The sequence below is a fragment of the Thunnus thynnus genome, chromosome 4, assembly GCF_963924715.1.
Source record: "Thunnus thynnus chromosome 4, fThuThy2.1, whole genome shotgun sequence".
NCBI classification, from domain to species: Eukaryota; Metazoa; Chordata; class Actinopteri; order Scombriformes; family Scombridae; genus Thunnus; species Thunnus thynnus.
The window spans coordinates 19338281-19362819 of NC_089520.1; the positions used below are offsets into that span (position 1 = coordinate 19338281).

Consider the following 24539-nt stretch of genomic DNA (forward strand, 5'->3'; position numbering starts at 1 on the left):
AGAACAGCTCACAGGATCTGCAATTAACCTCAGGCAAATCTTATTCATAATGCTGGGAATATGAATACTGAGAAGGAGCTGGTTCACTGTTAAAGACCCCACAAAATGCCACAGCTTTTTTGTTGTATCATTGTTCCAACTGTTTCATTTAAAACCAAAGACCATCTGTCCCATTGCTGAGTTGCTTACAAGTTTAAACTGAACTTTCATATGATGATAATAAAACACAACTCATGTCAAAATCAGACCTGAAAAATAAGTGGACCGTTTTAGTCACCTTTATAGACAACATGATATTATATATTAATTAAGTGTTTCCTGACTGAGTCTCTCCATGTGCTGCATCCTGCACACTTAATCCACTTTCATGCAAGCAGTGTTGGGGTAATTCTCTTTCTTCAGCTAAGCCAATAACAATTAACTGGATCAGATGTGCAAGAGTAGCACGGAGCAAGAAATTATAAAATAGACCATGGCAGCATAAGTATAAGAGCGACTTTGCTACCCAGAGTTCAGCCTGTCAGGCAGCGCTTGCTCACTCATGTGCAAATCCTTAGGATTATCAGACCACAGGCCAATCTCTTGGTATAGCGCTAACATTAGCCATCTTTAACCTACAAGTATTACATCGGCATAGCTTGTTGAGGGTGGCACTCAGCGTGGGAGGAGGGGCTGCCTGCGAGTCTCATTACAGGGCAAAAAAAAATCGTAACCTAAAAACAAAGAAACGCTGCTGATGACTGTGCAATCACAGCTTTGACAACTGATCCAAAAATCATTTTAAATTAGGCCTACCTATCCTGAAATGTACTGTCACTACATCACCGAATCACGTGTTTCCTGGCACCTGCAATCCTCCGGTGAATAAGTGATCAGAGACAGGAAATACAGACAGCTCGACTAAAAAAAAAGATACTCAGATATCTTCAGGTAATGAAAGCGGACGCACGGTAATGATTCCCATTCAGCATCAAGATGATGTGAAATTCATTGCAGGCCGCTCACCGCATCTCATCCGCCCATCCCCTCCTGCCCGCTGTCACTTACAGTAGTGGTGATGCTGCTCCCTGGTGTGTAGAGGAGGAGAGAGAGCGTGTCCGCTGCCCAATGACAGCGCAGGATGCTGAGAGAGGCTGCTGGGGTGAATGGAGGCGACAAGATGCCGTCTAGAGCGGCGAAGGGAAGGATTTAACATCGATAAAGGTATATTTCTTTTCTTTATTTCACATTCACTCTATCCGCGGTTTATACTTGAAGTAATGACACTTACAATCCCTGAGCTGTCCTGTCAATTTTGAGCGTTTTGTGAGCGACTTGGCGGAAGAAAAAAAAGCATATGGCTATGTGCGTTTAAATAATCATTCCGTGGTTGATTGCATTGGCACAGCCACTCAGTGCTCACTTGATACCCGAGAATTTGCATTTTAAAGCCGTGTTGAAACGATGCGGCGGGTTTGACTAATATTTCATTGGTGTATTCAGGTGCTCGACGCGTACACCACGCTGGAGCCATCGAAAATGTAGGCCCAATGAGCTGTCAATTGAACGGTCGTGCTTCCTGTGCTGCATCAAATGTAATTCAGCCTTTCACACCATTAGGACACCTATTTTAATGGACCTCAGAGGTTTATATATAATAAGATAAACATCTGTCCAAGACGTTTCTAGTGTTTTTCCAGACACTTTTCATTCAGGAGACACAGCTATACAGCTATAAGCAGGTCTATCGTTGAACATTGGTGGACGGGTGAACAGGCCACTTGGAGTAGCACATTAACATTTTCTCATCTAATCAACCAACCATTGGAGTCAGTGGGAAGCATGGGGGCGTTAAGGCTCTGTAGTAGAATACGTGATGAGGAGGCTGCATGTGTTGCACTTGCTCAAGTGCTCACTGCACCGCACTGAAAGGGTTGGTGCTTCTCATCTTTTCATGTGAAATGTCTCTATTATCAACCCATATTGAAGGCTATTTATAGAAGATTGTCCTCCTTTGTCTGCCTTAGACATGGCTCTGACCTCAAAAAGCACATTATCGCAAGCGAAGAGCCCTGATTTTAACTGGTAGTCTCCTTCACGACAGTTAAGAACAAAATGCCTGCATGTTGCCTTTCAAAATGTCAGGATCGCCTTATAGAAAACCAGTCTCCCTGACCCCACAGTTACTCAGCGCTGCCTGTGGTGAAAACATTGTTTCAGAACATCTGTATCCTCTCCGCTGTTTCCGCACCACTGCTCACTGAATTACCAGTGATAATTTCTCCTGTGGCCCTATACTTGCAATTTATGAGAGGTTTTTTGGCCCTGATAACAATAATCACTTGATGTCTGGTCAGAAATGAAGTGCAAGGCCATGAAGTGCAAAAATCTCTATGCACACCCAGTATTTGATTGAAAAGTAGACTGTTATAGCCTACAGAAGAATGGATGGATGGAGGATGGATTATAAAATGTGTTAAAAACAAGTTTGATGACACATTTTATGCCTCTTCCTTCAGGTTTGTTGCAGATCTTTTGTATAGTCAACTGTAGACGGTAAGGGTGGGGTGGAGGGTTACTCTCAGCTGGCATCCCTTGTGGTACTCCAATATTATCACTGTTTCTGCAATAATATGATACTCTCTTATTGCATACTGGCCATTTCCCTCTGTCTGACACCCTCAGAAATGTGCTCTTGCACTGTGTAGATATGGCTGATGTAGAGATTAAATCAGCTGGTCAATATAAATAAGAAATTTGAGGTTTGAACAGAGTTAGAAGAAGAAGGTAAGGATTAAGGTAATGCTATGTATTACGAGACATAAAATGATGTAGGATTTGATTGTGTCTTTCAGAGGTTGTAAGATTTAATATTTGACTTTGACACAGAAAATTAATCAACAACTATTTTAAAAATGGCTCACGCTGTACACTTCGTTAATCAATGCTCCACGGCACCAGGCAATCAATCTGTAAAATATGAGACTGTGGCACGTTCATGTGATCACAGTGTGTGCCACTGGGGGGCCAGAAAATAGAGACACCTTATCACACAATACAGAAATTGCAGTTAAGATGTTTTTTTTTTTGAGACTGTCAGAGGTGCAGGTTCTGTGTGCCATTTTTGTGGTCATAGTCTGTAATGTTGAGCAAACATCAAGTATCCTTTCTGGCAATGCAGCTTTCCTCTGTTAGTTGTTAAGTTGTTATTGCTATTTAAAAAAAAAAGAAGAAAATATTTCTGGCATATGTGTCGTTGTTAGATACAGCACCAGTCAAAAGTTTGGACACACTTTCTCATTCAAGGGAATGGGAAGATGTGTCCAAACTTTAGACTGGTGCTGTATCTGACAGTAACAGGAAACATGGGGAGCAAGGGGGAATGACATGCTATAAACGTCTCCAGCTGGAATTAAAGCAGGGACGTCATGGTCACATGGTCCAACAGCGCAGCACAGTTGGCATTATCCTGTAAATTCACAATTACAAAGTCTGCTACACAAGTGAGTCATAATGAAGTTTAATACCAGTTAGTAGTTGATAACAGTCACACAGTTTATATGTTTTCAAAGTAACATCAGGCAACTTTAAGTGGTACAAAAAGACACAGCCTGAATTGTTTGTGCATCAGTGGTGATGAGGAGCAAGTCTAAAAAAATCATGACACTATATGCTAAACAAAAAGAAACTGCGTTATCAAAGAGGAACAGACACTGCAAGTAAAGCCTCACAAACACTGAAAGATGCTTGACAGTGCAAATCACAATGCAGCCTCAGAAATGACCACTGAGTTGAATCATCAACAAAAAAAAACAAAAAAACATTATGAGCCACACCAAATTGGATGTACTGCAGGGTTGTTGTAATTCATTATAAGGTATTTTTGTTGGTTTGTCTGTACTGCCCATTGCATTTACTAACCAGACTTTACAGGCCTGCTGTAGCAAGCTGACCACTGCAGATAAGAGCAGCTGTGTTTGTTGTTCATGAGTTTGTCTGTGTTTGTAAAATTTGCCTCTGTCTCTCATAGGGACAGATGAAAAGAAGTTATTTTACACTATTAATTGGCTATGAATGTAAAATCTTAAGCCTGTCCAAACCTTTAAACAGATTCTGGTGGATTTGTTCTGCCATTTTATGGTTATACATCGTCATCCCATACCTAGACACCTGTTACTTGATATAACTAACAGAGACGACAGTGTCCTTTCTGACCTCCTCTGCTGGGCTGCAGTGATCGCCCCTGGCCCAGTGTTTCCTCACAGATGATGTCTTAGTGAGTGCAGCTGAGGGTTCCTGTCATCTGAAATCGTACTGAATTTCATTCACAGAGGAGACCTGTTCTGTGCCATGAGCTATTAATTTATCTGTCCCTCAAGGAAAAATAAAATAATACACATCAAGTTAAAACAAACAAACTTAGGATGTTTGGAGAGATAGCGCCTATAAATGTCATGTCAATATCTACACTTGGCCACAGTTGTTTTTCTGCACTTTGTGGAAACTTATGCCACCGGTATGTGAGACGACCGAGGTGCTTTATCTCTGTTAGCCCAGGCATTGTCACCATGGCAACTGGGTCTGAGCAGCAAGTGTCACCAGCAGAGAGAAAGTACCATAGTTCACTTTCATGGCAGAGTCAGTCCAACATTATTCATCACCAGACAACTTGTGACATAAACAACTTCAATGTCTGTGTCTCTGCCTTCAACATTTGTCGTTTTCTCTCTGTTTCTTTTTTTTTTTACATTAAAAAAATGATCTACCATGGTGTAATAATGGCACTGTCATTACCTGCCATCTCAAGCTTGCCTGCTTTATATCTTGTGATATATTGAAGCTTCAGAGTCATTATTACACCATTAAAAATTCAGCCTTCCCTATTCTTATTTCCTAGTCAGCCAGTGGGATGTGCAGTATCTTAAAATCTTTGAATCTCCCATCTTGATTAAAATTATTACTAGTAAATTTTACTTCAGTTTTCAGTCCCACAGTATGGTATACTTGTATACTATGGTTTAACTCATTAAGCTAATCAACTTTTTGGAAATGTATAAAATATAATTATTTGAGGTATTTTTTTCTTGAAGTGCACAACAAACAACAATAATATCAGGAACAAAAAAAAATCAGTATAATCAGATCAGTGCTAACATCTGCTCAGTCCAGAAGTCTGCACAGTCATAATGTGAATAATATAACATCAGTGGTTACAAAGTCATAGCAAGTCCCTGGTTTATGTTAATTTGTACATTTTATGTGTTTATGAGATAGAACAATACTGCAGAGGATTACTTTATGCTGTGTGCTATGAGCCTGATTGTGTTAGCTGTCTTTCATAACTGATTTTTATTGCATTGAGTGGAAGATATTGTATTGATTGTATTGCCAAGTGCAACACAGTGTCTGTTGATGTGCTCGGGTGCTCTGAATACTGTAGCAGCACGCACTGTTACGTTTCTGTCACTTTGTTTCTAACACTTTTCAATAAACCTTGTATCCAAACATCAGTGTGTTCGCCACAGAAAACAGAAGAAGATCTGATCAGCTAGGGAGCTAACATCACACGCACATAAGCTGCTAATTAATAAGGTCTATACATCTTTACTGGAGGCACAAAATATGCTCGTTTTAACTAATTGCTAATCTAAAAACTGTGGTATTTGAATGATTAAATTTTTCACAGGATTCATTTAAATAAGAACATTTTGTTCTGCATTTCGTTATTACTCCATGGATATCATTATTTACTCTTATTTACACTTGACCATTATTGATCAGAACAGACTAATGTGAAATAAGATATAATATCCAGTGTTTTAATTAGTCTATTATTTAGCTAATGTACTGCATGGTTGTAAAGCTGTATTGTCTTTCCGGACTTTATCAGCAGCATTAATGGGATTTAGATAAATGTTGGCCAGTGGGAAATCCAGGATGTTGCTGGGAATTCATTGATGCTGTGGCCATTTGAAATAGGAGCCACATAAAATGTGACAGTTTGTTGCTGATTTTGCCGCCTACAGTCTTATAGCGAACAGAACTATTTCTTTCTTCATCATGCAGGGAAAATGTGTTTTTTTTTAAGTTTGAAGTGTTTTTCTGTGGCTTTCATCTGACACATAAAAACTGTTTTTGTTCATCTAACAGGTGCTTCTCTCCTGTTTCCTCAGATCTGATTTTGATGTGCTCCACCTATTAAGGCATGAAATAAGTCACCCATGTGCGGTTCAGAGAGTCAGAGCAGTCTCATTTCAGCGCGCCCCTGTTAAGGACCCTCTGGTGGCTACACCGCCGATTCACAGGACATGTACGGCAGTGCCAGAGCTGTAGGCCATATAGAGAGCAGCCCCGCACGGTCCCCGCGCCTGCCAAGGTCCCCCAGACTGGGCCATCGGAGGGCCAACAGCGGGGGCGGGGGTGGTGCGGGGGGCAAGACGCTCTCCATGGAGAACATCCAGTCCCTCAACGCTGCCTATGCCACTTCGGGGCCCATGTACCTGAGCGACCACGAGGGCGTGGGCTCAACTGCCACCTACCCAAAAGGCACTATGACTCTGGGTCGTGCCACCAGCCGGGCCATGTACGGGGGCCGCGTCACAGCCATGGGCAGCAGTCCCAACATCGCTTCAGTGGGGCTGCCCCATGCTGACCTTCTGTCTTACAGTGACCTGGGCTCCCTCTCCATGCTGCACCCCCACCACCACCAGGGGGTGCCCTCCGCTCTGCTGAGGCAGGCGGTGCGGGGCAGTGGGGGGGAGCTGCTGGAGATGCAGGCCCAGCTCAGGGAGATGCAGAGGGAGAATGAGCTGCTGCGCAGGGAGCTTGACCTGAAGGACAGTAAGTTGGGATCTTCTACCAACAGCATCAAAAGCTTCTGGAGTCCTGAGCTGAAGAAGGAGCGGATAATGAGGAAAGAAGAGGCAGCACGCACATCAATCCTTAAGGAGCAGATGAGAGTCACTCATGAGGAGAACCAGGTGAGAGTGGTCCTCTCAGCTGTCATAATCCACTCATTACTGCAGTAAATTGTAGTTGCAGTTGCTGCTAGTCTGTCTTTCTATTTTTTCAAGTATTGTCTTTTTTGATGTGTCTGTCTCCGCTTTTACCATTCTCTTTTCTGCAATAGACCATTGTCATCCTCAGTCTGAGATCTCAAAGAATTATTGCAGTCAGTCATGTTTTTCAATCATTGTTGAAACCTTTCTGGAAAGAGTTCTTTGTGTACATAAATATTTAACACACACTCTCCTCACCGAGTACTCCTTAAAATCAATGTCAGAGAGACCACTTGAGCCACAGGAAATATAAAACCATATAATCTAGTTTTCCGTAATCTCGTTTTTTGACATCTGAACTGATCTACTGATGTAATTTGATTCAGCATACGTTTTAAATCCTCAACTGTACACAGCATGTGCCTTGTAGTGTATGAAACCACTGTATACAGTCGCTTTTTAACACAAACCTGGTTGTAACACTGATTTATTTTATTGTCAAAGGTTATTATCAGATTGGACCCAGAGTGTGAGATGTCAAAGGGTTTTTCTGCTTGCTTCAGTGTAGGGGTGTAGTCATGACCCAGTTAAATCAGTTAGTGACAAAAGTAGGCACAAGGCCCAGAGACAAATGCCAAGGACACTTAAACACTCTCTGTCTGTGTTTCTTTCTCTCTCTCTCTGTTTGTCTCTCTTTTCCCTTTTCCACCATCTTTCATATACTCACTCTGACTTTGATCATCTCTCTCTGTCTACCTCTATTCATCTGGCCGTCACTGTCTTCAAATATGGTATAAAGCTCATATGTTTATTTTCTCTTTTACTAAATCCAGAAAAATACCAAACCACAGCTTCTTTTTAATTCTTCTCACTGCACCGTGTACGTATTTTCTAACTGATTATTATTAATTTAGTGTTAGATACACTGGAAATAATGTAGATGTCAGCTGAACATAATTTACCACTCTTGCAAGCCTAAAGTGATTTTGCATTTAATATGGTAAAATGCTGTGTCACCCTAATTTAGGCAATTTTCATGTTTTCATCAGTAAATAATTACAATCTTCTCTATAGATTGGAAGGAAATCGCTACCTGAAATGTAGTGCAGTTTGATTTTTCAGCTTGCAAGTAAAAGTGCACGACACAAGGTATTGTGGAATAGGTCAGCGTATTGCTTGACTGGTCAGACTGAGCTCTACAGTGTTTTTCTTTCTTTTTGAGGCAGGCTGTGGCATGATGCAGCAAATTGCACGACGCCTCAAGCAACGTAAAGGCTGAATTTTTGCCAGCTGGTTGTGGTCTTTGTGCCAGTCTGTCTACGTTTCCGTCTCTCTGCCTGAGTGATATTCGGTGATGTCAGAAATTGAGCAGGCAGTAGACCACTCATTACTCAAAGCGGCAGACACTGTCACTACGCCCTTCAAGGTCATAGCAGGATACCATTAGTGTGACCCTCATATTAGTCCTGTCTTTGTGCATGTCTGCTTGCAGTCGAACATCCCCCTCTAAAAAAAATGTATCTGGCTTCACCTGCTTTCACTGGAGTTTAAAGAGGCTACCATTTGCCAGCTTGTCCCTGAAGCTGTGCCATGCTGTTAAAGGGGAAAGTGTTGAGCTCTCTGCCTCACAATCGGATGGTTTTACCTGCTGGCGATCCCCAGCGGGGGGGATCATAGCTTTATGATTCATGAAAATATATAGGAACAGTGTTTGGGAAGAGACTGTGCCTGTTCAAGCTAAACCAGCACTGTCACTGACAGGGCCAGAGCCATTCATCATTTCACTTATTGTCTGTGCTATTAAATACACAGCGTGGATCCTTGTATATATTGGCCTCATACACTGCAGGAATGTGTCCAGCAGAATATGAAAGCTGTACAGTGTGGGCTTTCAGGCCTTTGAGCTCCATACAAAGAGCTGACTCTTTTTTTATCCTCAGCCTTGTCCATCAGCGTTAGCCCTGACTCTGCACCGGATGATATTTATATCTCTCTTGGTAGGGTTAATTAATGAAGTATGCCGGCTAATAAAAGGCAGATGTGCCTTGTTACTATAATTGGCCTTTTCTATCTTGATTTCTAGCGTGTGAGGCGTCCTTATGTAAGTGTGTACTTACAGTGCAATGGTTTGGTCACACCCATCGGGCTTGTTGAGAGGCTGACTGAGGAGCAAATTGTCTCATTAATAATGGAGTAATTTCAGGCCAATCATTACGTCTGTCTTGTGGCAGCCTTATACAATTGCATCAAGTGCCTCAGGCTTCTATTAGCTTGAGTAAATACTGTGTATTATTTATCTTGTGAAAAATAAGATTTGCTTCTTTGTACCACATCTTAGGAGAATAAGAAAACCATTCAGGCATTAGGGTTACTCTTTCATCTGTTTTGTATAGCACAGACTCCACAATGAGTGAAATACCACACATAGCCCGCAGAGCTTTAGTCAAAACAGTCGATGGTCATGGCTAGAGGTATGATTAGCTCAGGACTGTTTTAAGACTCATTTTTAATGTACTATGCGACTGGCACTGTCTGTTATAATGCTGAACTGTCTGATTTAAATTCAGAAGAATTTTTTGTCGTGTGGAAGCTGGACAAGGGCTGCTAGAGGCAAGTGTGTGAGCTAGAGCGTACCATATCTGACTGAGTCATGACCACTGCTGCTCAGCCACCCAGTTAGCCCTCATCAACGCAATCGCCAAAATGGTGGCTGAGTCTCCCATATCACGCTGCTCTGTCTGTGCATGGATTTCATGCCTCAGACATGACATTCTTTACTGTAAACTGCTGCTTGTTACATGTCTGAGCAATAAGAGGAATGAACATATGAACAGAGTGGGAGTGAGTTAACTGTATGCCAGGAATAGTAATGTGATACTTGCTATGCTTAGTTTAGTATGTGTGTATACTGTACTGTACATATGTGTGAACAGAAATGTCTGCATTTTCAATTAGATGTCACTTTTTTGTAGTTGTGCCAACTACTAATGTATGTGCAGAGGTTTAGTCATCACCACCAGTCTGTATACTGTAGCGTGTGGGAGAGGTGAAGTCACAATTACTCATTTGCACGTATGATTCATAGATCCGGTGATGCAGCAGGTGTGCACACTGTTCACAATGAGCATTTAGGCAGCTGAGTTGACATTTAGCTCTGTTCAGTGGGTGGCAAACAAGTTTGCAGCAGTCACATATACTTGATCAACAAAGGTATTGATGTTTTCGGCTATGTCACGACACAGTGAGCTAATGTGGACATAGGAAATATCACTTGAAAAGTCACAGCCATGGATCCTTCCTTTGGCAGCCACCTCCCATCTGAGCACATAAGATGGCTGCTACCTCCTCTAGAGGACTGGAAGGTGAAGAAATGAGAAGTCTCCCCCTCGATTTGATCTGAACAAGATGAGATGAAATGCAGAGAAGCAGGGAAACATTTATAGAGAGCAAGGCTGGTAAGGTTGAGATGAGAGTGGAGGATGAAAGAACAAAACAAAGGGGATGAGACATGTTAAGGTCTGTTTTACATTAGATCAGAGCAATGCCAACAGTGCAAACACGTCCATCTTAACAAGTCGACGCAGAGTCCAATAAAAAAAATATTTTTCATTTAATCAGGGGAAAAAAAGGTGGACATAAATGCATTTCACGCTTTTCTGCTGCACTTTCACTTTATTCACACAATATATTGAAACATCTCCTATTACCTCATCAGTGTTAAGGAGACACTTGATTAAAGAACATTTGTGATATTATTCATTAAGATTCATAATATTTGAAATTGTAAGATTAATGTTTCCTAGAAAGTAGATAATATGCAGGAATGAGGCAGAGAAGAACACGTGTTTTGCCTGGTGTTTGCAGTATTGAACGCCACATATTTAGGATCATTGTCCCTATTGTTCCTCTGCTCCTCATGGTGTAGAGCTCCTAGCGACTCTCTGTCTCGGCTTTAGGATGCCGACAGTGATGTGCTTTCATACAGTCAATAAGGATAAAATACAGCTTGAACCAAATGCTGTTTACCCTGAACATTGCTTTGAATCAACACCCATGTGACAATGGTTTTGTGATTTGAAAGGCCGTAATTTGGTGACATTGCTGCAGATGAGACTAAGCCTTTATATTTATTTGAATGGTTTGAATGGTTTATTGATTGCCTGCACTAGTACACTGACTGTCTGGTTTTCATGCAAAATCACATTGAAATTATACATCTTCACCTCGTCATTACCCAGATGCTGTGTATCACTGAGTATTTAGCATCACTGGAAGAGAAAAATTCAATACTAAATAAGAGGAGCAGCAAGTTGTTTTTCATAGTGCATATGTCTAAGGGCCTAATGGATGTTAGCTGTGTACGCTGTGTTATAGTGGTTGATATCCCAGTGCAGCAATTAAAAATATTGAAGAAAAAAATGTGGATGTCTTGGTGGCTAATGGGTCTAGGACACAACATAACTGCAAGGTCCCTGAATGAATGTGGCTCGGGGGACTTTTGCACATTATTCTCTTTTCTCTCCTTACATTTCCTGCTTGCCTCTTTACTACAGTATATACAGTACTGTCAATTATAGTAAAGGGAAAAAATGCCCAAAAATAATCTTTAAAAAACAAAAAAAATATACCTTTTGAACAAACTGTATGTACATAAAAAGCACATTGTAAATATTTTTTTTAGAAATAATTTATAGTATTATTACTATTGTAAGGCAAGGTGGTTTATTTATGTTGCACTTTTCAAACACAGCCAATTCAAAGTGCTTCACACTATATGAAAAAAAATCAATATAATAATAAGCAATTGATAAGCAATAAAAAACACGAAAATCAATCAAATAAACTAAAATCAGATTTTAAAGCATATATAAAATTAAATAAAATACAAATAGACAAAAATATTAATAGACCAGAAATACATGCAGTAGTAAGTTGTATGTTGCTACAAATGCAACAAGGCAAAGAATGTTGTCTGTGTAATATATGGCAATAACTGCGAAGTTATTGCCATATATTAGTTGACCAAGAGAGAGCATGTATGGGTTGAATAATAGAGACCCAAGGATTGAACCCTGGTGAACTCTACATCATGGTGATCAGCTCAGATTTATGATCACCAATCGCAAAAGCATAGCCTCTTTCTTCGAGATATGATCTGAACCAAATGAGGTCTGTTCATAATAACCTCACCCACTTTTTTCTGTCAAGTGTTTTTTGGTCAACAGTACTAAAGGCTGCACTAATATCAAGCAGCATCAAAACTGATGTTTTAGTTGAATTACTATTCAGACTTTAACACCATTATTAGTGCTGTGAATAGTAGGATTCATCATCATCAATATTGTTAGTGCCATCTTTTAAAGACTTAGTTATGTAAATGCTGAAATGAAAAACTATGTGAGTGCATGTGTGTGTGTGTGTGAACTGAATATTACTCACTGTGACACTCTGACACCCAGTAAATTAAAGGAAGCCTAAAGATAGGAGCCAGCTTTATCAAACTGAATAATGATCTGAAGTATTGCAGTTGCTTCTACTATCTGCTCTGGCACATCATATATTCTTCAAATGATAAACCGGAATATAAATAAAAGATATTATAAATGACCTTATGCACACTTGGTGAGCACTTAAAAGTACCATAAAGAAAATATCATTCAGTATTCAGTGTTACGTAACTCTTGTGCTTTCCTGAATGTCTCAGATTTCTGCATTCACGTTGTTCTCTAACTTTCTTTTAGCTGAGGGGAGATGAAGAAATGCAACATTTTCTGGCATGGCTGTGGGTGTAATTGTATATTGTCAGCCATCACGACATACAACATAGAGAATTAGTGAGCAGTAGGCTGCTCTGACTAAGCGCTTTGGAGCTGTCCATCTGTCTAATGCAAACACCCACTCTTACTAACACACACTCACATGTACAGTATACCACACATGCCTGTGCCACCTGCTAGAAGAGCTGAATGTTGACAGCTTTGATTATCAATCTGGGTACAGAGTAGCAGATTTATTGTGTTAACAGTGTTAATGTCTGATTACACAACACATTTTTAGTCATGGTTGGTCTGTTGGTCCATCACTTTAGTTTAGACTGAAATATCTCAACAACTATCAGATGGATTTCTATGAAATTTTGTAAAGATTATTATTGTCCTGAGACGATGTATCCCAAAGACTTAAGTGATCCCCTGACATCTAATCTAACTATTGACTGGATTCTCATGAAATTTGGAACAGACACTAATACAAGAAAAAATAAAAGTTTTATGATCATCTACAATAGCGTCATCATCAAGTCAAAATTGTAATTTGTCCAAATACTTGCAAAACTAATGAAATTTCCCACCTGTCTCAGTTGTACTTTGTGTTTATTGCTAATCAGCAAATATTAGCATGCTAACATGCTAAAGTAAGATGCCGCAAGCATGCCTGTAGACTCATAGTCTATAATTTTTACCATGTGACAAAACAAACATTGTGAAAAATCAAACCTGAAGTGTGCTGCTGTACGCATTATTAATCTGCATTTAAGTAGACACAGCTTTTGGTATTTTTAAGCTTTTTTATCATTGTTGGAGGGTGGCAGAATACTTCTCCTTCTTGTCTTGTCTATTGTAGCTCTCAGAAGGATTTTGTTTTTCTGCACAAAAGGATTTATGACAGCCAGTTACCCCTGGCTGCCCCAGGTGTCAGTTAGGGAGGAAGTACTGTAGCTCAACATCTCCCTCCTTCTGTAAAAACCCCTGGAAGCTCATTTTCAGGATATGCAGTGAAAGAGAAGCCTTCTCTTGGGGCAGGGTGACCGCAATGCCAATATCCGCTGAGTCATGACTGACTCACAGGAACTGGTACAGTTCTGCTATTGATGGGTGGGGTGGGGTGGGGTGGGGCGGCGTGGGGGGTTAAGGAGCAAAGGCCATATAGTCATTTAACTCAGAGTGCAATTATGCAAATGGAATCATTGGACTGTCTCCTGCAGTTTAGTTCCAAGACGGCAGGTTATTGATCAGGGCAGAGAGAGGGAGTAATGAGAGGAAGGGAGAGAGGGCAGTATCAGGTGAGATGGCTGAGAAGGAAGATCTGAGGAGAGAGAAATGGGGTGAAAAAAAGGTTTTGGTTTAACCGATTGAATATTGCTCTCTGCCATATTAATTTGATTTTGTGTAAGCAAGGAGTAGCAGCCAATATTTGCTTTTTTTCTCTCTCTACATGGTCATAACTCATAAAGGAAGCCACTTTTTCCCCACAATATTCTAGCAATATTGAACAAACATTTTTATGATTAAGAAGGAACGTTGGAAAGGATTATCTGTACATTGTGGAAAATAATTATTTAGTGAAGAATTATTCCACATGTATGAGTGAGATCCTTGTTGGATTGAAATGTTATTTGTTTGTCCATAAAATGTTCTGGTTGCAAGTTTTAGGACAGTGTGTGGATCCTTTCTTTAATGTAAAATTTGGTTGCATTTCAAGTGCTGACAGTAGGGATGTGAGTAGTTGACATCCTGTGTATGTAAATGAATGAACTACACTCAGTGTGAAATAGAAAATTAGAGAAACACAAAGTGGTTTCTGTTGCTGGACCAAATGGCACTGACTCGCACAAGGGGAGTGTGACCACCACTGTTGAAGATGGCAGCAGTCCTGCAGTCAGCAGAAAGTGCATCAGCTCCTTCTGCTAATAGAAACACTGCCCCCTGATGGTCGGAAGAGCAAATGCTCCACTGTTCTGTACTGAGGGAACTGAGGGAGTGGAGGGAAGGAAAAGTAGATTTAGTTGTCTGCTTTGGTATTTGTCTTTTAATTATGTTTCATGAGTCTCCAAACATCAATCAATATATTGCTTTTTACTATGCTGTCTTAATAGTGTCAATAAATTAAAGCTGCAACTAATGATTATTTTCAATATCAATTATTCTGGTCTGTAAATACCCATTGCAGTGTCCTAAAACCCAAAGTGACATCTCATAAATCAAAGAAAAGCAGCACATATTTAGTTTTGAGAAGCTGCAACCAGAGAATGTTTTGAATTTTTGTTTGAAAAGTTACTTAAATGATTAATCAGTTACAAAAACAGTTGCTGTTCATTTTCTGTCGATCCATTAATCAGTTAATCAACAAATTATTTCAGCTTCACAATATAAAAATTTTTTCAGCTCCACAATATGACATAAATTAATTTAACATCACTACAGCAACATTAATACTGTACCTCATCTCATCACATCATTATCTGATCACTACTACTGCTACTAATATTATTTATACTACTACTATTACTATCAGTGTTACTACTGCTACCACTACTACTAATACTTATATTAGACCATCTAATCTAATATCCGTTCATGTAATATCATGGTGGTTGATTGGAGCCATTTTTGAAACCATTTCAAACCTTGACTTCATCTCTTTCCAGAAAGGTCATCTCAGTAATGTCATATTTTGTCTGTAGGAATTTTGTGAATATGATGTACTGACTGAGGGCTGAAAGTGGATAAACTGACAGCGGGGCAGACTGACGGGTGGCTGTCATTTTAAACTCTGGCTGGTTTGTGTTGATCATCCGTCTCTGTTGCATCATGCTCCGATGCTCTGTTTTTACCATACATTTGTTTTTCTGTTCATTCTGCCCATGCTCTGCAGCTGCTGGACGCCAGGAGAACCAAGGTTTGTCCCTATGTTTGCACCACTTGTTGCGTGCACAACATAGAGTCACCTTTCAGTGTGGCGTGTATTTTCAGACACCTGGCAAACCCTTTGCACCATACAACCTCCTCTCTCCTATGAATCTCCCATGAAAGTGAAATATTTCCAGCAGTTCAGCCTGCCTCCTTGTCCTGTGAACCCTCATATTTCTATTTTTATATTTATATGTTCCCCTATAGACACTTTAAAGTTACAGAGAGTGATTACTTTGTCTAAATATGTCACTGCAAACGTGTCTGGTGTTCCATCCCCCTCTAGTACCACAAACCCTACAACCTCAGACTGCCTGTAAATGGTATTAATTTCAGTTTAAGAATCTGTTTCCACCCCAATAAACCTTGATTGGGCCATTTCCTGGACATGAATTGATCTAAGTTGTTCTCTGGAGATATCAGATGGAAGAAAATGTTAATAGGTAAGACAAAGCCTGAGTCAATTTGTGACAGAAACTCAGCCATAACATTGATCCCCTAAACCCAGAACCAGCGCACCTATACACATTACAACATACAGTATAAAGCACACAGTGGTGAAACGTAACAAAGTACATTTACTCTAGTACTGTACTTAAGTACAATTGGTACTTGTACTTTACTTAAGTATTTCCACTTCTACTCCACTACATTTCAGTGGTAAATATTGTACTTTTTTCACCACACAATTTATTTTCACAGCTATATTTATAAGCTACTTTTCTGATCAGTATTTCATACATAAAACACCTGATCTTCATAATTTTGCTTCCAATACTTCTGTACTTTTACTTAAGTAAGATTTGAATGCAATTTTATTGTAAAAGAGTATTTTTTAAATTGCGGTGTTGCTACTTTTACTAAATAAGAGATCACAATTCTTCTTCCACCACACACAGACGCACACAAACAGAACAGAACTTTATGGCCTCTCTAAAAAGTATGGATACTGTAGGTTCTGTTATAGTGTCTGTCCATGTCTTTTAAATAATCATAAGCACACAGTATTTCTCTATATTGTACTTGATTAACTTGCAGACCACTTTTCCTTGTAACTGGAAGCCACCTCTGAGGTTTGAAATCCAATATTTGTATCTGTTCCTCTAAGGCTGAGTGTCAGAGAGCGCTGGAGGAAAGCATCAGGGTGGTCGTCTGCTTTAATTAGCAAGTTAATAACCTTCATTAATTCTGCTCATGTCTATAAAAACAGAGCAACCTTTCACAGCACACTAATAAATTAAGCTGTTTGACAGGTTCGTATAAATATTCTCTGGTTACTGTGATTCCAAATGACTCCAACTCAACTCCTGTTTCAGAATACAGTTGTTGTTTTTTTACCAGAATGAACAAAAAAAAAAACTTCCACACTTTCTTTTGACATCAGTTATTAACAGTGTATTTGCTTCTAAAGATATCTAAAGGTAAGTCACTTATCCCATATGTTTGACCTACTGCGAGTGCTACACTGTTAAAGCATTCTCCACAGAACCGTGTGCACAACATTTCAGAAGTTTGTATTTATGTGTGGTTACCCTTACGTGTATTGTTATCATGAAAAACTTTGCATTGTGTGGTTATTCCAAAACTAAATTTCAACAATTCCTGAGTCTCTGTGTGTGTATGTGTGTGTGTTTGTGTGTATGTGTATGTGTCTGAATTTCATCAGCATCTCCAGATGACCATCCAGGCTCTGCAGGATGAGCTGCGCACACAGCGAGACCTCAACCACCTGCTGCAGCAGGAGAGCGGCAACCGCTCTGGTTCGGAGCACTTCACCACCATCGAGCTGACAGAGGAGAACTTCCGTCGACTGCAGGCCGAACATGACAGGCAGGCCAAGGAGCTTTTCTTGTTGAGAAAAACCCTGGAGGAGATGGAGCTGAGAATCGAGACCCAGAAACAGACATTGGGTGCTAGAGATGAGTCCATTAAGAAGCTGCTGGAGATGCTGCAGAGTAAAGGGCTGCCCCCAGGGCCTGGCAGGGTGTCTGAGGAGGAGGAGCAGGAGAGAAACAGGCGCATTGCTGAGGCAGAGGCCCAGCTCGGACACCTGGAGGTCATTCTGGATCAGAAGGAGAAGGAAAACATCCATCTGCGAGAGGTATACTGTAACCAGGGTTAATATTAATATTCTGGATTCACTGTGAGAGTTAAAACTGTTTTTTTATCTTGTCGTCACTAGAGGGCAGTAGTGAATTTCATAATCAATATACTCTGGTCTGCTGCTTGAAGTTTGACACATGCAATGTTAATGAAAAATATCTGAGTTGTAGGAAAGATAAACTTTTTAGTGCAGAAAAACTTTTGGGGGGGGTTTAGATTGTTTTTGGTTTGTTTTTTTCTGTAGTCTGTTTTGGTCTAAAAATAGAAGATAAAACACATATTATTGTATTTGGTCCACATAATGTTGTGTCTTTTCTGTAAGGAACTGCACAGGAGAAATCAGCTGCATCAGGATCCAAGCAAAACCAAGGCCCTGCAGACTATCATAGAGATGAAAGTAAGAACTTGACTCATAATATACAGCCTGATTGTATCCTCATGCATCACTCAACACCAGATACAACATCTTCAAATGAATATTCTTCTTAAGTTATTAACATGGAGTGATTTTATTATCTAGCTATTATAATATTCATGTTGAAATTCATGTGAAACTATGACTGGAGCCTGTAGATAGACAAACAATGGTGGAAAATGTGTGTAAAAGCACATGTTGATTATCTTGCGAGGCAGCTGGATTTACGAGATCACGAGAGAACCCATCTTGTCAGACTTCAAGTTATGTGCTTGTGTCTGAACCACCTCACAAATCAAGCTGCCTCGCAAGGTAAGACAGTGATAGACAGATGATTCATCCAATCACCTGCCAAGTATTTTTTTGAAAGTGCCTGCCCTTTTCCAAACAGTTTCCATTGACGACTTCTCAGATGGTTCTATGTAAGAAACCATCTGATGTGTCAGGTTAAGGTGTTGAAAGACAGATGTTAAAGAATGATGGATCGGAGTCACTGACATTTACAGGCCTTGTGTTATTTTGACTGCTGCTCATCTAAACTGAGGCTTACGCTGATGTGTACTCTACTAAATCTATTGTTGTTATTGTGATACTCTGCAGCTGAGTCAATAGTCAACACACTGACACATCTCTCTACCTCTCTGTCTCTTGCACAGACATGCAGACACGCTGTGTATCTGCTCACAAAGCAGTTGTGTAAACATCAACAAGAATCAATAGTACTGCTCAACATTTCAGCTATTGTTGCTTGCTGAAGTGGCAGCCAAACTGTAACACACTGATTTCATGACAAGCAATTATATATTTAATCTCAATAACTCACTTTTGTGCAGATGTGCATTGTTTAAACCTGCAGAGCTTCATTTTATTTCTTATTCACAGTTTGTAAAAACACTGATTATGCCAGATTGAATTACAGAGAAATGTGTATCAAATGACGCACAAGATGTCTAGAATTTTATATATGATGTAGTCTGTGCATTGCTTTAAAATGGCATCTTGGAGTTGAATAATTCAGTTAAAAGTTAATAGCGAAATAGTTTCAGTGAAACACTGGAAAAAGCAAATAAAGAATATGTTTGTAACGTTTTATGTAGCTTTGAAGCTTCAGGGGGGAATTAAAGGGACATTTCAATATTGGGGCAAACATACATAATACATTAGAAATTATTTAAGAAGATAGACTTGCAATTTTAGAGACCCCACCCAACACCATCAAATGAGCTCAATTCAAATTAACTTCAGCATTTTTCATTTTACAAGCATCCATATTCCATTTTTTAAGACCAATGCAGCTGTATATTACAGATGTGTAAAATGAAAATATTTCTGAGGGTAAAAAATGTCTGTTTAGATGAACACTTGTTGTATGGCAGCTGGATCTGGCAGTAAAGAAATCAGGGCCATCCAGCAACTGAACCGCTGTAGACACCACCAGCCTCACTGCAGAGGCCTGACATCACTTCCTCAAAATAAATCATGACATCATTGCTGAACTGACACAGCCCCTCTCACTCGGCGCTGTGCAGGCCCCAGTCTCCCCCCCTCCCCCCGACGCGGTCACGTGACATCTGGACTCTGGGATCCTGTCAATTTGCATACAGAGAGCGAGGGAAGACCCGCCTCCTCTTGTGCTGTGCAGGAAGACCCTGCATCTCTCCTCTCTTCTCTCTCCCGGCTGCTCCTCTTGTGCCATGTTGATGCTGATGGAGGCACGAATAATCCTCCCTCCCTTTCCTCCCCTACATCCCTACCGCCCTCTCCTCCTCACTCACCAGAGACAGTGCACAGCGTATAGCCTGCCTGCTGCTACCATGGAAACAGGTGTGGTTGTTTATGACAGTGAGAGGCCAGTATGCAGGAAGATAGAGCGAAAGAGAGACACACAGAGGCAGGGAAAGAGAGATAAAGAGCAAGATTTATTGACCAAGTCGATGTACCAGTGATTACATGTGGATGGAATAAAATCTCTCTCTTTTGAAGGTACGATGTCTTGTATCTATTGCAGATAATGTTAGTTCATTGATGTTCGTCTGGTAACATGGAGACAGAGGTGAGATGCAAAGGCAGGGCGAAGTGCATGTACATGTGCAGTGCTCATGCATTAACGTTAACCTCACCAGATCCATCTTGGGCAGCCTATCATTCCTCATTACAATACATTACCCATGTTCCTCTGCAGTGGGCTAAGACTGACCCTGCTAACGTCCAGAAGTTCATAAGTTCAGAGCCACTAGGAAGAACGAAGGAGAGACACAAAAAAGAGAGAAAGACAGGAAGGAACAAGGTTGCTCTATGCTCTGCTGGAGAGGGAGATGGACCATGGCTAATCTTAAAGACGTTGTATTATTTATTTAAAAAGCCGTGAAGCTAAAGCTGCACTCACAGTCGCAGTCCTGACACTGGATTCTGCATTGATCTGCAAGCAACTACGGCAAAAGCTACGGCTTGTTACTTTTTTCTTCCTTTTACTCTACACGTTTCTCTCCGGTCCTGGCTGATCTCTCCGTGCTGGATGTGTGCTCAATATTTCCCAATGGTGATTAATCCTCTGAGCTGCTGCAAGGAGCTGGGTAGAAAGCTTCTGATTTCACCGACAGATACTGCAGTTACTCTCAGCCACACCAAAGAGCTTCTTCCAGTCTCTCTTTATCTCGTTATATCTCTCTCTGTTTCTTTTTTTTTCTCACTCTCTCTGTCTTTATAGTCTTTTTAAATCTCTTCTGTCTCTCCTGGAGTCTGTCTCTAGTTCAGGTTTATTTGCAACATGCAACTTGTGGACATGCCAGTCTGGGTTTTGAGGTGTGTCTCCTCTGCATGTTTGTGTGCAGGACACCAAAATTGCCTCTCTGGAGCGCAACATTCGAGATCTGGAGGATGAGATCCAAATGCTCAAGGCAAACGGTTTACTGAACACAGAGGACCGAGAGGAGGAGATCAAACAGATGGAGGTCTACAAGAACCACTCTAAGTTTATGAAGACCAAGGTAGATACCGTCTCCATTATGCATGCACTTGTAGAAATATAGATCCTGTGAAACTGTGGCCAAAAAAACAAACACAGCTGAGTTGTTTGGAGTAAAGGCAGACCTGTGCTGAGAGGATAATACCGAATAAAGCTGATGTGTCGCTTAAATTAGCTGCTTTAGCATTTAGTGTCATCAGCAAAGTGTCTTGCTGGCAATTATCTGAGAGATGCTTGTCTGCTGTGTTTTTTAGAGGAGCACATTCTCAAGAATACCAAAAAAAATCAGCAAATGCATTTTATGCGCGTTCTAAAGTACTTAACTTTTCTCACTTAATTACATATAAAAGCTAATTACTTTAGCATTCCTGCTGCCAACAGTCAAGTGTGAGGTACATTATGTTAGAGTGGAGTGTTTGCCTTCATAAAATGTCAGGGACCGCTTAGTTTTCAACAAGCCGAATTCACCTGCTGCAGATTTCAGAACAGTCAGTGCCCGCACTCCATGACGACATAACTTGTTTTCGGTAGCTGTTACAGCTTCACTGTCAACCCTCCAGCATATGTAGCTACATTAAATCTGTCATTGTGTCGAGGTGTATGCGTCTCTCTCTGGGGCTCAAATCTCTCTCTGGAGCTTTGACTCTGTGTTTACATAGTGCTGCTCATATTAGTCGACCAGACGCAGACCAGCCACAGTTTTGTTATTCTATTTTTAGACCTCTTTTCATCAATCATGAATAGAGATGATGTATAATATATGATGAATGCAGGGGAGTCAGTCCCAAATGCATTTTTAATGAGAGAAAAGCGTGTTGATGAAAATAGTGCAAAAGCTGCACTGACTAGCTCACTGTTCAGTTGAAAGAGATTTCACACACTGACACACACAGGCATACAGTGATGGTAGAACTATACTGCTCATTAAATGAGTCGGACGTCTCATCCGTTTCACGTGTCTGCAGATTGACCAGCTGAAGCAGGAGTTGTCAAAGAAGGAGTCGGAGCTGCTGGCTCTGCAGACAAAACTAGAGACCCTCAACAACCAGAACTCAGACTGCAAACAGCATATCGAGGTGCTGAAAGAGTCTCTCACTGCCAAGGAGCAACGTGCTGCCATCCTGCAAACAGAGGTAATGAAAAGCCCTTAACTAGTGGATACCTACACAGTAAATCAACCTAACAATACACTGCTTCTCAAACATTTTCATCCTCCTTGCAAAACTGAGCAATTAATAGGCTTGCCCTAGGCCTGAGGCTTATTAGCGCAAATCATCTCAGCACTTTATTTGCTTTGGGACTTCACACTAACTGAACTGTTACTCAGTTCAGCACCAAAGAAACAGTAATGCGCAGTATCACAGGACATCTGATAAATATCAAAAACATCAAAAGCTTTCTTCTAATACTGTAAATAAATAACTGTGGCAGAATTATGGTTACGTATTACTGTAATGCACAAACTGTAGATCACCACCACATTGATAAATACTCGCTCAGCAACTGTAGGTTTTTTGTTTTTTTTTTGCATTGCATGAGGATTAAGTTAAGACGAATAAAAACTCAAAAGCACTTGAATATGAATATGAATGAATAGTGTTTTCTTGCAGAAATTTTTCAAATAAGCCACTTTTCTGGTATCCATAGCAGTTTTTGCTAATTTTGTTGTGTTTAATAACTCCTATAGAGCTTGTTGCTAAATTACAGTGACATTAAATAGGCTGACTATGTAGATTTCCTCTAAGGTGTTTTTGCTGTCATGCTTCAGGTGGATGCTCTACGTCTGCGTCTAGAGGAGAAAGAGTCCTTCCTTAACAAGAAAACCAAGCAGCTGCAGGACCTGACGGAGGAGAAGGGCACTCTTGCTGGAGAAATCAGGGACATGAAGGACATGTTAGAGGTCAAAGAAAGGAAGATCAATGTCCTGCAGAAAAAGGTAAGAATCAGAGTTGAAGAAAACCTGGCCATTCAAAGGGTGTATGCAGGAAGGGAAGGAGATTTTAAGAGGAAAATGTCCGAACCATTCACAGACTACTAGTATTATATATACACCAAACTGGGTTGAGTTAGTGAAGGTCTTTGTAGGTGTACTCCAGCTGTAGTATGAGAACGATGAGGGGAACGAGATGTTCTGTCAGATTCTTGTGTTCTGGACTAAACCAGTCGCTCTCTGAAAATACAAAGCAGAGTGGTTACTCTCTCCATTAAGAGTGAGAGAGTCTCTGTTGCTCTCAAGGGGAAAGTTTCCATAGAAAGACAAGCAAGAGGATATTTCTGCCTCACTGGCTCTAGTGTGTGTGTGCTATAAATACTCGTACAGTGCTACTCCCTCTCTTACCCTGACCTGCTCACCCATTCCCTTTGCTTTTTTCTCCTCTTGTGTTCTGTCACACCTCCTCTCCCTCATCTATCCACTTTCATCTCTCTCTGTGTAATCTCCCTTGATTTAAAAATATGTAATAATATGTTTCCCCTTCATGTGTTTTTTTTTTGTTTGTTTGGCTTTGTCTCTCTGTTGTGTCAATCTTATGCTGAACATACACTAAATTAGATCACTGCACACATTATACTATCTCTAAATAATTAGTTCACATTCTTGTTTCTTTTGAAATGTATTTATATTCCATCATACTCTTTACTCTGCTTCTCCAACCTCTTGATAGTCAAACAGCTTTTAATGCATTTCTTCCTGCAGAAGCAGTGAAAAATGCTTCTTTATAAATCCCAGGCACATTTCAAACTATGAAAATGACGTTGTCTGTAGCGAGTATTAATCTTCAAAGACTTTTGTAATCTCCAAGCTTTGCTATTACACCAACTTTAAATGCAGCTATGGTTTTTTGATATCAAGCTAGTTACCTCTGTTTTTCTGCTTTTTCTCTCCCCTGTGCCTCCACCATCCACCCGCTCTCCTCCTCGCACGCAGATTGAGAACCTGCAGGAGCAGCTGCGGGACAAAGACAAGCAGCTGGGGAACCTGAAAGACAGGGTCAAGTCTCTGCAGACCGACTCCAGTAACACAGACACTGCCCTGGCCACGCTGGAGGAGGCGCTGTCGGAGAAGGTACAGGACTGCAGCACACTGAAGAGAGGGATGTAGACAGCTGCTGCAGGATTTGATCAGTTTTCCTTGTTGGGAGTCAAATTAGGGGCGAGCATAGCTTTCTGCCCCACTGACACTAATTAGGTTTACGGCCTATATTTATCAAACTTTTAAATAAAAATAAAAAAATTTCACTTTAGCTCTTACTTGCAAATGTAGGAATAAAAGCTATTTATCACATTTCTTGTGGCTAAAAAATACTCTTGAATTTAAGAGAGCTCAGGAGGTCTCTTAAGTTGGTTGAGAGGAGATCCTACATCCTAGGTGAGCATGTACCGTCTCAGAAATG

At 40.5% G+C, this 24539-nt stretch overlaps 1 protein-coding gene across 2 annotated transcripts in view; it reads left to right on the plus strand.

Annotated features, from left to right (window-relative positions):
* Positions 1–749: 749 nt before the first annotated feature.
* erc2 (ELKS/RAB6-interacting/CAST family member 2) overlaps positions 750–24539 on the plus strand; it is a 38657-nt gene continuing 14867 nt past the window's right edge. For both annotated transcript variants that reach the window (XM_067587247.1, XM_067587246.1), the window contains exons 1-8: positions 750–1203; positions 6153–6959; positions 17331–17765; positions 18090–18164; positions 21014–21169; positions 22113–22280; positions 22916–23083; positions 24074–24211. In XM_067587247.1, coding sequence (XP_067443348.1) covers positions 6288–6959; positions 17331–17765; positions 18090–18164; positions 21014–21169; positions 22113–22280; positions 22916–23083; positions 24074–24211 — 1812 coding nt within the window. In that variant the 5' untranslated portion in view covers positions 750–1203; positions 6153–6287. The remainder of the gene's footprint in view (positions 1204–6152; positions 6960–17330; positions 17766–18089; positions 18165–21013; positions 21170–22112; positions 22281–22915; positions 23084–24073; positions 24212–24539) is intronic.